Here is a 12,355-nt window from a genome sequence, read left to right as displayed (position 1 = left end):
GGACAAGGGATGGAGGGACAGGACACAGGGAATGGCTTCCCACTGCCAGAGGGCAGGGATAGATGGGATATTGGGAAGGAATTCCTGGCTGGGAGGGTGGGGAGGCCCTGGCCCAGGTTGCCCAGAGAAGCTGTGGCTGCCCCTGGATCCCTGGAAGTGTCCAAGGCCAGGTTGGAGCACCCTGGGCTGGTGGGAGCTGTCCCTGCCCATGGCAGGGGTGGCACTGGGTGATCTTTAAGGTCCCTTCCCACACAAACCATTCTGGAATTCTGGTGTGGCTTGGTGGTTCTTGTCTCAGTATAGTGAGAATTGATTCTGAGATGCTGAATCACTTTCCCTGAGCTCCTTCATATCTCTCTTTTTTGTTGTTGGAACTCTAAACTTCACTTCCATGTTCTTGTTCCCTAATAATTCCCAACCAGGCACTGCTGCATTGGCTCACTGGACTCCTGAGGGAGAGTCAGTCATTCCAGGGAGAGTCTCTGCACAGTTTGTGCATCAGTGAGAGCAGCATCAAATCCCTTTGCACTTCCAGACCTCGACCAAAATCCAAGGAAGCTGAACTCCCCCAGTAGGAGCTGGAAAGGCACCAGTTTGGATACTCTTGGCCCTTTCTGGTTTGGGGTTTTTCCAGTTTGCAGCAGACAGTTTCTGCAGATGGAGCTGTTGATCCCTTTGCTCTTCAGCAGCTCTGCCTGACTCTGCTCTGAGAGAACGTGGCAAAAAGGGCCTTTTCTCACTCCAGAGTGGTGGCTTTGCTCCCTTAGACAGCTCCCCTTAAATTCCCAGCAGTTTTCGCTGGCTGTTGTTCCCAAGAATAACTTCAAAAGGACGAAACATGAAAAAGATAAGTGCTTGGTGCTGGGTGTGTGTTGTGCCAACCTGGAGGGTTGAGATGAGTCAGCTCAGGTGCATTTTCTGTTGGCTGCCAGGAATTAAATCGAATGCAGGGATGCAAATCAGGGAGGGAAAGGGTGATTATTTCCCCTTCATTTCCAATTCATAGCTGTGGCTATAATGCCTACGTGTGCTCTTTGCTCTGTTTTTTCATGTAAACGTTATTAAAATGCCGCTTTCGAGCCCCAATCCCGGGGCTGGAGGGGGTTTGTTGGTATTAGCGAGGTTTGCTGAGGACATAAACATGCTGCAGGACCCTCTCAGGGGGATCAGAAGCCTCACTGCAGTATATATACATCAGGGATTATGGAAAATCCTAATCTCCATAGGGGAGGCTGGGTGGAGTCAGCCCCAGAACTAAATTCTCTTGCGTGTGTAATTAACTCTGAGCTCTGGGGCAGGGCACAAACCAAGGTCACACCAGGGTTATTCTGACCAGGTTGGATTTTTTAACAGTTTTCATTGAAGGTTACTCTGATAAAACACCCCATGAAATGGAGCTAAGCCCTGATTTGGGTGACCCAGCTGTTTCTGTGCCGGTGGGGGGGGTTTATGAACATCTGGGAGTTACTGAGCACCAAGGCAAACGTTTGTCACCGTGTGAGGGCACAGCCTGGGCAGCACCAAACGGGGTAACCATGAGAGGCCTCTCATTAAGGTGTTTGTTTCTCTTCCTCCCTCCCCACGTGCTTTTGCAGGTTGCAGAGGTGCTGCAATGGCTGAGCTGGAGCACAACCTCAGCCTGGCGGACGCTCTGACGGAGCCGCCCCACGAGATCGAGGAGGAGGTGAAAAGGGACTTCATTGCCACGCTGGAGGCAGAGAAATTCGATGATGTGGTTGGGGAGACGGTGGATAAAACAGACTATGTGCCACTGCTGGACGACGAGGACGAGGCGAAGCCCGGGAGCCAGGAGCCCAGGGGCAAAGCCCACCCCGATGGAATTCAGGTGGAACGTAAGTGCCCAAAGCAGCCGAGCAGAACCCAGAGCAGAACCCGTCAGGGAACACTCCTGCTGGCTGGGACAGGGCTGGGACAGTGCTGGGACAGTGCTGGGACAGGGCTGGGACAGTGCTGGGACAGTGCTGGGACAGGGCTGGGACAGTGCTGGGACAGTGCTGGGACAGTGCTGGGACAGGGCTGGGACAGGCCTTTGTCTCTTGCTGGGTTTGCTCTGAACAGCTCACTTGAAAAGCAGAGGTTGAGATCAAATCCTGTTTGTCGCTTCTCTGCTCTTCAGTCCTTCAGCCCCTAAAATAAGCTCTCGTTGCTGGGCCACAGGAGATGCTGGGATAAAACATCACGTAAATATTATCAGATATTGTTAAAATATTAATCTTTGGGGGTTGGTTTGTCTTGGGGTTCTCAGACAAAGCACTGTCCAAATTTTGTGCTCTGCAGACACCATTTCCCAAACTGTGAGAGCTGTGCAAGGTGCCACAGCTCTGGGTGGTGGTGACAAATCCAGGGGGCAAAGGTGGATGTGGAACTGCTGCTCTCCATCACCCCTTTGGGAGCTTCACACCCAAATGTTTGACAGCCAAATCCCATGTTTCTGCTCCAAGGGTTTATTTATTTGGATTTCTTGCTGCCTCTGTGTGCTGGTTATGTGCATTTATAGTAAAACATGGTGCTGTCTTTGCTGGTTGTGAACCTTTTCCAGCCCAGTTGGTGTTTAGAATCACAGAACCATTAAGGTTGGAAAAGACCTTTAAGAGCATCAAGTGCAACCATTCCCCATGTCCTGTACTGGAGCCCCCAAACCTGCCCCAGGACTCGAGGTGGTGCCTCACCAACCTCCCAGTGTTGAGAGCTTTATCAGAAACTCCTTAGGAAAAGGAGAGTTTTAAACAGAGATTTGCTTCCTTAGCCGAGTGAAAGGGAAAACAGTGAGATTTGGGGGCCATCCATCAGAGTTCTTTCCCAGTGAGTGATTTAAGTTCTTTCCCAGTTTGCCTGGGTTCTGTTCCCTGCCCAGCCAAGTGGGAATTGTCACCTGGGACCAGCAGTGCCTCGATGGTTTTACTTATTTTGTGGCCTCAGTCTGTGCTGTGTAGAAGAAAACCTGTGCTCTGATAACCTGGTGACTTCTTTCAAAAGAAAGTTTTTCTTTTTTTTTGCCTTAATCCTGCTGCTCATCAGTGTTGAGAAAAGTGGGATGTGATTCCTCAGAATAAATAAAAGCTCCAGGGTCACAGAGTGGGGAATTCTGGGCTGTTTAAGGCATTTATTTTATTTTGTTTGGAACTGTGTCAGGTCCCTTTTGGTACAAAAATGTAACTTTGAGTTTTCCATACTGACCTAAAGCATTAAATGGTAACAAATGAGTAGAAGGATGGAAGTGAGCAAAGAGATCATAAAACGAGGAGCTTTGGGCAGTTCAGATGTGTATTACTATATTCAATTATATAACATATATAACATGTATATTATGTTATATAAATATATTTATATAATATAAATACATATTTATACAATACATTATGTTATATAAATATGTAATTTTATATAATATATATTTTAACATTGCACAAGTGGGAATAACAGGAAAACATGAAGACTTATTAGCACTTTGCATATGATTTAAGGGTATTTTAAAAGGATCCTTTTGTTCTAGAAGCTGCAGATTCTAAACCATCTCGGCACCAGGGTTTCTTGGTGCTAAAATCAGTAACAATATTGGTGTAAAATGTAAGTTCCTTAAGTGTGTCCTCCCAGACGTGTATCCCTGGAAGTTTTACTCACAATTTCAGATAACCTGAGGGTCTTGCAGTGGGTGTAACGAGGCCTTTTGGGTTTCCTTGGGCAGAGCTCGTTTCCCTCCTTCGTGGCAGGGAGGGGGGGGGGGGATGCAATTCCTTCTTCTTGCTTTGGAGATTTGTTTTTCCCTTTTTTGGGATGGCTGGAGTGCAGTTCTGGGCATTGTCTAAATCTTTGGCAAGATGCAAACAAGCCCCTGAACTGAAGAAAGTGGAGAACTCTCCCTGAGTGGGGTTTGTCAGCCTTCCCACCTTGGGCTGGGGGGACTGGAGCTCTGCAGCCCAAACCAGGCTCAGTCACCACAGGCCAGCCTTGGGATTTGGTCCTGGAACATCCCAATCTGTCTTACCCATTTTGGAGGAGGATTCCTGTTTCTTTCAGGAGGTTTATTCGATGTTTGTAACTCTTTAAAAGCACAGTAAAGCAGGATGTGCTTTATTTGTTGAGGGAACAGAATAAACGAGCCCCGGGATGTTCCGGGGTCCCAGTGGGGGGGTTGTAGAGCAGTGTGGGGGGGTAACACCCAGGTTTTGGGGCAGGGCTCCAGGAGTTCCGTGTCCCAGGCTCCAGACAGCTCTGTTTTCCTGAAGGATGAGCAGCCTGCCCAGCTCAGGCTTTTCAGCCTCTGCTTGTTCATTTATTTATGTGAAAAGGCACCGATGTGCTCCGACAGCACGGGCTGTGCTCCTGAGATTGGCTTTCCCCAGTCAGAAGAGCTTGAATCACCCATCCTGTCAGGCTCTAGCTGGTCCAGCTCTGCCCAAGGCTTTTCTTTCACTTGTTTCCCAAACCAGGGAGCGAGTTTAGGTGGGTTTAACGTCCAGCTGGGCCCCGTGGGGGAGCTGGGGGAGCACAGAGAGGTGGAGAGGAGCAGTCCTGTGGTCACCTCCAAATCTGCCCTGGAATAAAGCTTTAATAACACTTCACTTGGAAAACACGTAGGAAAGGCGTAGCTTAGGGAGAGAGGGGTTTACTCTTCCTTGCACCTGGCTGGACAAAGTAATTTGGCAAATTCTGGGATAATCCCCTTGTGACCTCGTGGGCCTTACGTAACCCCAGGATCGCTTGGGGTGTGTGTTACTGCCTGCCTGCAGCTGCCTTTCCTTAGCAATTCCAAGGTTCCAAGGGCTTCAGGACACCGTGCAGCTCCCAGGGAAAGCCTGGGAGGCTGCAGCAGCAGCTCCACTGAGGGGCTCCCGTGGTGGGAGGTGTGAGCGGGAGGGAGGGGATGGTTGGGTGGGAGCAAGTTCCAAGGGAAAGGAGAACTCTGGGCTTCAACAGCTTGCAGCAGAGCTCCTGGGGAATGGTTCAGTTGAAGCAAGGACCAGGATTGTCCCTGGAGGGATTGTTACTGGTGAGGGGCTGTGCAGAGGCAGGTGTGTGCCTTTGGTTCGTGGCCTCGTGCTCAGTCACTGGGTTTTTCATTCTTGCACTCACCCAGTTCACAGACTGTGGTGAGTTTTAACCTTGAATGCAGTTTTTTGTAGGGAACTGTCCTCATATGGGCTGGGGTAGAGTGAATTTTCTCCTTAGTGTTTGGGGTTTAGTATGAGAATAATGTTGATAACACACTGATGCTTTAATTGTCGCCGAGTCCTGCCCCCCCTGAATCAAGGACTTCTTGGTTTCTCATTTCTAATGTAACCCTCCCCTGGCACAGTTTGAGGCCATTCCCTCTCCTCCTGTCCCCTGTTCCCTGGGAGCAGAGCTCAACCCCCCCAGCTCCCCCCTCCTGTCAGGGACTTGTGGAGAGCTCCAGGTCCCCCCTGAGCCTCCTTTTCTCCAGGCTAAACAATAATTCCTCTCTCTCATTTTCATTGTTATTGTTATATTATTCTATTTATTTCAGTTATTAAGCTGTTCTGGTCCCACAAGGTTTATTCTTTCCCCAGTTCTCCCCACCAGGGCTGGGGCAGTGACTGAGCTGCTCCGTGCTGGTTCCTTTCCAGCTGGGCTTGAACCACGACAGGACACAAACCCTGTAAGTGCTGAGGTTGTTCTGATTGAACAGAGCTGGGCAGTGGCTCTGGGGCTGTTTGGAGCAGCTGTGTCACCACGAGATGGCTCTGCTGGTGCTGTGGACACTGCTGGACAGCCAGTGCTGCCCACCCTGCCCTGCCGTGGAAACACAGCCCCAGAGCCTGAAACCCGAGGCCAAAGCAGGATTCCTTTCCTTTTCCCTCCCTTTCCCCATTAATGAGGGATTAATGCCTTTCTTGAAGCAGGATTTGCTTCTGCAAAAGGGGGTTCAGACACCTTGAGAGTATGAGAGTGGGGATGGGGAATGTTCTGTGTACGCTGGAGTTTCAGAGGGATCAAAGAAAAATCAGCAAATGATGAGATTTGTGGTTTTGTCTCAGATGATACACTGAACCTTCTCCCCTTCAAAGTCTGTCCAGCCCCATTGCTGCCCCAAAGCTGTTAAATCACAGAATCCCAGAATGGTTTGGGTGGGAAGGGACCTAAAGCCCATCCAGTGCCACCCCCTGCCATGGGCAGGGACACCTTCCACCAGCCCAGGCTGCTCCAAGCCCTGTCCAACCTGGCCTTGGACTCTTCCAGGGATCCAGGGGCAGCCACAGCTTCTCTGGGCAACCTGGGCCAGGGCCTCCCCACCCTCCCAGCCAACAATTCCTTCCCAACATCCCATCTCTCCCTGCCCTCTGGCAGTGGGAAGCCATTCCCTGTGTCCTCTTCCTCCATCCCTTGTCCCCAGTCCCTCTCCAGCTCTCCTGGAGCCCCTTTAGGCCCTGCCAGGGGCTCTCAGCTCTCCCTGGAGCCTTCTCTTCTCCAGGGGAACCCCCCCAGCTCTCCCAGCCTGGCTCCAGAGCAGAGGGGCTCCAGCCCTGGCAGCAGCTCCGGGGCCTCCTCTGGACTCTCTCCAGCAGCTCCACGTCCTCCTGCTGCTGTTCCCAGGGCTGGGGCAGCTCTGCAGGTGATTTTGAGACAGAACATTTAAACCTATAAACTGAAATAGATTAAGCTCCTGGTTAACACCTCCCAGCCCACCTGTCCTGCCCAGAGCTCTCTTTGCCCCGGGGGTCCCATCCCTGCCTGGGCTGTGCCCGGGCCCTGCTGGAGCTCAGGGGGTTATGTTGGCACTGGCCATTTGCTTGAGATTATCGGTTTAGCCAGTGCTGCCTTAAATTTGTTTATATAAAAACAATCCTTTGATCCACGAGCCAGATGCAAATACTATCTTGTGATTCTGATGGGGATTAGGTCGTTACAACATCTTGACATGTTTTTGGTTTTATGCAATTTAGAATATGAGGGGAGGAGACCCGGCCCCGGGAAGGTTCTGGGTGCTTTGCACTTGTGCTGTAGCAAACTCAAATCAGATTGATTTGCTCCAAAGGCACTGACCTTCAGAGCCATAAAAATAACAACCGCTCGTGCTGCCTGGAGTTGGTTTGATTTGACCTGATTTTTCTGGAAGCTTTTCTCCCAAAAAAGCTGAAGCTGTAAAGGAAGCAATTTTACCTGCTCTTTATCCTCCCCAAGGAAAGACACGGCATTTCTGAGTCTTTTGCTCGTTTAGGAACCCACTTTGAGCCAAAAATCTCCTTTAGCTTTCTCCTGGTCGAGGGTTTGATGTGCTGATCCTGCTCTGTGGAACTTGTGGGACACCGTTGGCTCTGAGCTGCCCTTGTTTCCATCTGCCACAGGGTTTGGGCAGCTGGGCTGGTGTTTTGGTGGGGTTTTCTTGTTCCAAGTTTGCAGAGCCCTCAGTAGGACAGGTGGGGGTGTCCTGGCTTTTCGTTTTGTGCCTGGAGATCAGTCTGTGTGTGAAACCTTCCTGCAGGTGAAGTGCTTGTTTTCTGAAGAGCTGACAGCACTGGGGTGCCACCTGGGACACCCCTGGGTGGGCCCTGAGCAGTGCAAAGCTGACCTCAGGGGCACACAGACTCCTTCCAGGTGCTCCCTGGTTTAATGCATCAGTAAAGGTGGTGGCATCAGAATCATGGAAATCATCCAGGTTGGAAAAGCCCCCCAAGGTCCCCAAGTCCTCCCTGTGCCCCATCCCCACCTCGTCCCCAGCCCAGAGCACTGAGTGCCACAGCCAGGCCTTCCTGGGACACCTCCAGGGCTGGGCACTCCAAACCTCCCTGGGCAGCCCCTGCCAAGGCCTCACCACCCTTTCCAGGGAGAAATTCCAGCTGATGCAGGGCCAGGAGTTGGACTTTAATAATCCTTGTGGGTCCTTTGCAGCCCAGGAGGTTCTGTGATCCCTGCAGCTGGGTTGAGCTCCCTCACTGTTCCCTGGAGGGTCCAGCAGGTCCTGTGGGCTCCCCTGTGTGATTCCTTGGAGATCTCGTGGCTGTTCCTGCTCGTGTACCCCTGGCATCTGTGACACAGTGTGGTACCAACCACCCCAGGCCCCCCATTTCTCCTTGCCTGGACTGCTCAGGGAATTCAGGGACTGCCAGTGCTTCTCCCAGTTCCCTGTTAGGACCATCCCACTGTTCCAGTGAACAGCAGCCCTTGTGAAGCCTGGCAGCAGGAGGAGCTGGTGTGTGGAACTGCTGAGAAACAGGTCCAGGGATCCCTGGAGTATTTTCAGCTCCTTCAGGAGGGTGTAGGTGTATGTTTTCCTGTAAACTGGCAAGTTCATGTAGAATTTTCCTAAAACACCACAGTGAGCCACTGATGTAGCTGGGAAGACTTTTCCATGTGCTCCCCTGAGGGTTGGATTAAGCTGTGCCTGAAGGACACTGGTACCATGGCTTTGTCATAAAATGAGCTCAGGGAAGGGGCAGCAGCAGCTCCAGGTGACTGAGTGTGTGTCACTCTGGGAGTGAGCTGTTGGTATTTATTTACAGGCTGTTTGGAGCCAGGGCTGAGTGTTCTTGCCCCTGGGCAGAGCTGATGGCCCGGGGAGCTGAGCTGCTCTCGGGGCTTGTGCTGCTGGTTACACTCAGCTAAAACTACTCAGTGTCATAAAATCACAGAGTCCCAGCTGGGTTGGGTTGGAAGGGACCTGAAAGCTCATCTCATGGTGGGGAAAAACCAAACCTTGTTTGTGGTAAGGAGAGGGACTGTTTACAAGGGCCTGGAGGGACAGGACAAGGGGGAATGGCTTTAAGCCGAAAGAGGATAAATTTAGATGGGATATTGGGAAGGAATTCCTGGCTGGGAGGGTGGGGAGGCCCTGGCCCAGGTTGCCCAGAGAAGCTGTGGCTGCCCCTGGATCCCTGGAAGTGTCCAAGGCCAGGTTGGACGGGGCTTGGAGCAACCTGGGATGGTGGGAGGTGTCCCTGCCCATGGCAGGGGGTGGGACTGGATGGGCTTTAAGGTCCCTTCCAACCCAAACCATTCCATTGAGTCCTCCCAGTGTTGGGTTTGGGTTCTGGGTTGATTGGCTGCATCCAGTGTTAACAGCTGCTCTGATTCCCTGCAGACTCCTCAGCCTGTGGCCCCACGGTGGTGGAGAACGGTGACCATGGCCTGGGAGATCATCACACAGGTACGTGTTTGGTGTCCCCAGGACACACAGCAACTTCTGTGTTTGTTGTCAGAGCACTGAACCTTCACCAGGGCCAAATGCATCTTCTTTTTGAGTCTGATTTCCTCCCAGGGGATTGTGTTTGGTTTAATGATCTTCTCAGAGAATTTCTGGCAGAGTAAAGCTTCGCTTTCTTTGGAGTTTGAAGTGGCTCATTTGCACAGAGCCTTGCTCTGAAGGTGTTATATTTTTATCCATGGTCAGTGCTGGGAAGGCAACGTCCAGGGCTGTAATAAAAATGGTTTTCCAGTCCATAACATCCAGAGCTGGGCTCTCCCTGACCCGTGACTCCTGCTGTTCCCTGTGAACTGACAGTGATTTTTGTCCAACTCCACCATCCTTTGGTGCAGTTTTTCTTCACTGCCATGACCCTGCTGAATTCTGAGCTTCTCCTCCCACCCCAAACTCCCCTGCTGGAAACATCTCCCACACCTTCAGCTTGTCCCAGGTGCCATCCAGGCCTTCTGGACCCTGTTCTGTAGCATTAGGATGGTTTTGACTGCAAGAAACTCGTGACTGAAGTGGAGAAATATTTCAGACTTGTGAGGAACCTGGAAAATTATTGATCTTTCTAATCAGCCTGATGTGCTGAGGTTGGTCTTCTCTTAGTTATAGTTAAACACTGCTTCCCTTTGAGTCTTCTTTGCTGTGACTTCCACAATTCCAACCCATCTGTTTCCTTCCATGGTGAGGACTCTGACTGTGGGATCTCTCTTTTCTTGAGGATAAAATATTCCAAAGGCAGTTGTCATCCTGGCATTGGTAAGAACTATTTATTTGGTCTCTCTTGTCATGCCCTCCAGCTCATCTCTAGTACAGATCATTGCTAAGACTGTTTGGGTGCCCCCAGCATTACACCCCTCCTGATCCATGGGCGTGGCCCCGAGGGGAAAAAAGTAATCAGGAAATAATGATGAATGTTTGGGAGATGGGGATGAATTAAAACATCTCTCTGTTACAATTCTCTTTAGAATATTAGAGTGTGATTTAGAGTGTGAGTGAGTTTCGTGCCCTTATTGAGGATGGGAATATGAAAATTGATCTTTGTGCTTAATTTGACATTGTAAATTCGGTCAAGATGAAGTTGTGCATCTTTTGTCGTTTAAACTGAAATCAAGAACACTTCTGAACCTTCCTGAGGATACTTCCTCCCTCTTTTTTAATACTTATAACTAAAAGGACACAGAAATATAATCGGATTTATGATACTCTGGCTCTGACTAATTAAATGCATCGTGATGTTTGTACTGAACTTCTGACTTGTGTTTAAAAAATCCTTTATTTGCTTCGCTCTTGCTTTGTGGGGGTTTTAACTCTTCACACACTAAACGTTAACAACTTTGATCAGAGATACTTTTATGTGTCTGAGGCTTTTTAATTTATTAATACGTTCCCTCTTTGTGGGGCAGAGTTGGATCTCTTCTCCTCTTGTTAAAGTCTTGTCTAAAAGCGACATCAAAGCGGCGGCAGCGGCACGTCAGAGCTGAGGAGTCGTGGGCATCAACTTAATTAGGCTTTCCAGAACAACAGAGGGCTGATACGACACAATTCCTTCACAGCCTCTCCCCCCTGCCCCCCTCCTTGGTGGAACACTGCAGTGTCCCTGGTTCTCCACCAGGGAGAAGGGGGAATGCTGCGTTTCCCCCGGGTTTGCAGGGCTGAGCAGCAGCTGATGCTCTGCGGGAGCGCCCGGACCAGGTTGTGCCATAGGTGGTGCTGCCCAAAGCAGCCCTGCAGGCCCTGGCCCTAAGCCACCTCCAAGCTCTGGTGGCTTATTTTCAGCTGGATCTATTCCCTAAGCTGTGTCTGAAAGCTGGAATGATTTTTAGGGATGTGGGATGTGAGCCCAGTGCAGAGGTGGGAAGTGGAGCGGCCGAGGGAGGACTGAGGAAGGTGATGCTCAGGGAAACCAGCATTTTGCTACAAACCCCAGTGTCGAAGGCCACAGAGAGAGCTTTAAAAAGCAGAATTGGGTTGGAGTTGGATTGTAGAACAGACTCCAAGGAAAAGGTGCTGGGAGGCTGTTTGATGGCACGAACACGGATCTTTCCGGGCTGGAGCACAGGAAGCTTTGCTGCACTTCTTTGTTCACTAATCAAATAAAACAAGGTGATGACTTGATATTATGACTTGCAACATTATCTACAACATGTGGGGGGGTGTGCAGAGCTTGGAATTAGTCAGGACTGAAATCTTGGCAGCCTGTGCTGCCTCCAGACCGATGCCCTGCTCCAACATCCCCTTAATGCAGCACATGGCAGGAACCCAAAACTCCTGGAACTGGGGGGCAAACCCTCCGGTGGTGTTGAATTATGTTGGCTCTGACAGTGCTGTTTAAAGCATTCCTGCAGGGATGGGCACAGGTCAGGATTTTGGGAAGGGAGGCAGCGGCTCCGGGGGGGTTCAGTTCTTGGCAGTGCTGAGCTCTACGTGACCATTGGTGTCTGGCTCGGGGGGGTGTTTTTTGGGAATTTGAGAGCTGCATCTGGCTTTGGGTGCTCGGCACATCCACTGCAAGTCTTGCTGTTAATCCAGTTCTTCCTTATAAGGATAAATAGAGCAGTTGGAGCAGCATTCCGAGGGAAGGCAAGCCCAGAGCTGAGGGAACCAGCAAGGGAAATCATTAATAGTGTATAATTCCAGATGGCATAAGGTGGGGAGGGAGGGACCTCACTGCTCCCCTTCACCATGCAGAGATTAGGCAGGCCTTAGTAAAGCTCTGACAGAAGTTTTAAAATTAAAAAATAACGTGGGTAATTTTCGATTTGCAACTCCTCGTTGCAAATAGGATATTTGCCTAGAGTTCAAAGGAATTCTGTGTTTAAAAATAAAAAAAAAAAAAACCAAATTTCTGGCCACAAATCCGTCAAGGCTGATCCCATGGTTTAATCTGGGTGCCTCTTGCCCGAGGTGCTGCTCAGTCTCTTGCTGGCAGGTGAGAAGTACCCAGGGGAAGTATCCCAACGGTCATGCTCCCCTTAGCTGGGCTTCCCCCTCCAGCCAGCCGGCTTGGAATTCTCCCATCCACGATTGGGTCACAGAAATACTTTGTTTTCAGTGCAAATTGTGCCTCTGGGCAGCCCCCTGAGCTCTCCTGGGTGTCGCTGACCCTGCCCGAGCACGGCCCGGCGTCGCGCGCGGCTCCGTCCCCAGACACTCCTAAAAGCAGAATTCATTCCACGGGTCTCCAAA

At 50.6% G+C, this 12,355-nt stretch overlaps 1 protein-coding gene across 6 annotated transcripts in view; it reads left to right on the top strand.

Annotated features, from left to right (window-relative positions):
* The window catches only part of MAP4 (microtubule associated protein 4), a 116,875-nt gene that overhangs the window by 15,515 nt on the left and 89,005 nt on the right, over nt 1-12,355 (top strand). For all 6 annotated transcript variants that reach the window (XM_039387355.1, XM_039387357.1, XM_039387358.1 and 3 more), the window contains 2 exons: nt 1,596-1,853; nt 9,059-9,124. In XM_039387355.1, coding sequence (XP_039243289.1) covers nt 1,613-1,853; nt 9,059-9,124 — 307 coding nt within the window. In that variant the 5' untranslated portion in view covers nt 1,596-1,612. The remainder of the gene's footprint in view (nt 1-1,595; nt 1,854-9,058; nt 9,125-12,355) is intronic.

This window comes from Pipra filicauda, unplaced genomic scaffold, assembly GCF_003945595.2.
Source record: "Pipra filicauda isolate LSUMZ 115617 unplaced genomic scaffold, ASM394559v2 scaffold556_size476704_pilon, whole genome shotgun sequence".
NCBI classification, from domain to species: domain Eukaryota; kingdom Metazoa; phylum Chordata; class Aves; order Passeriformes; family Pipridae; genus Pipra; species Pipra filicauda.
The sequence above is the reverse complement of the archived record's forward strand: the minus strand, read 5'-3'. Positions and strand labels throughout refer to the sequence as shown.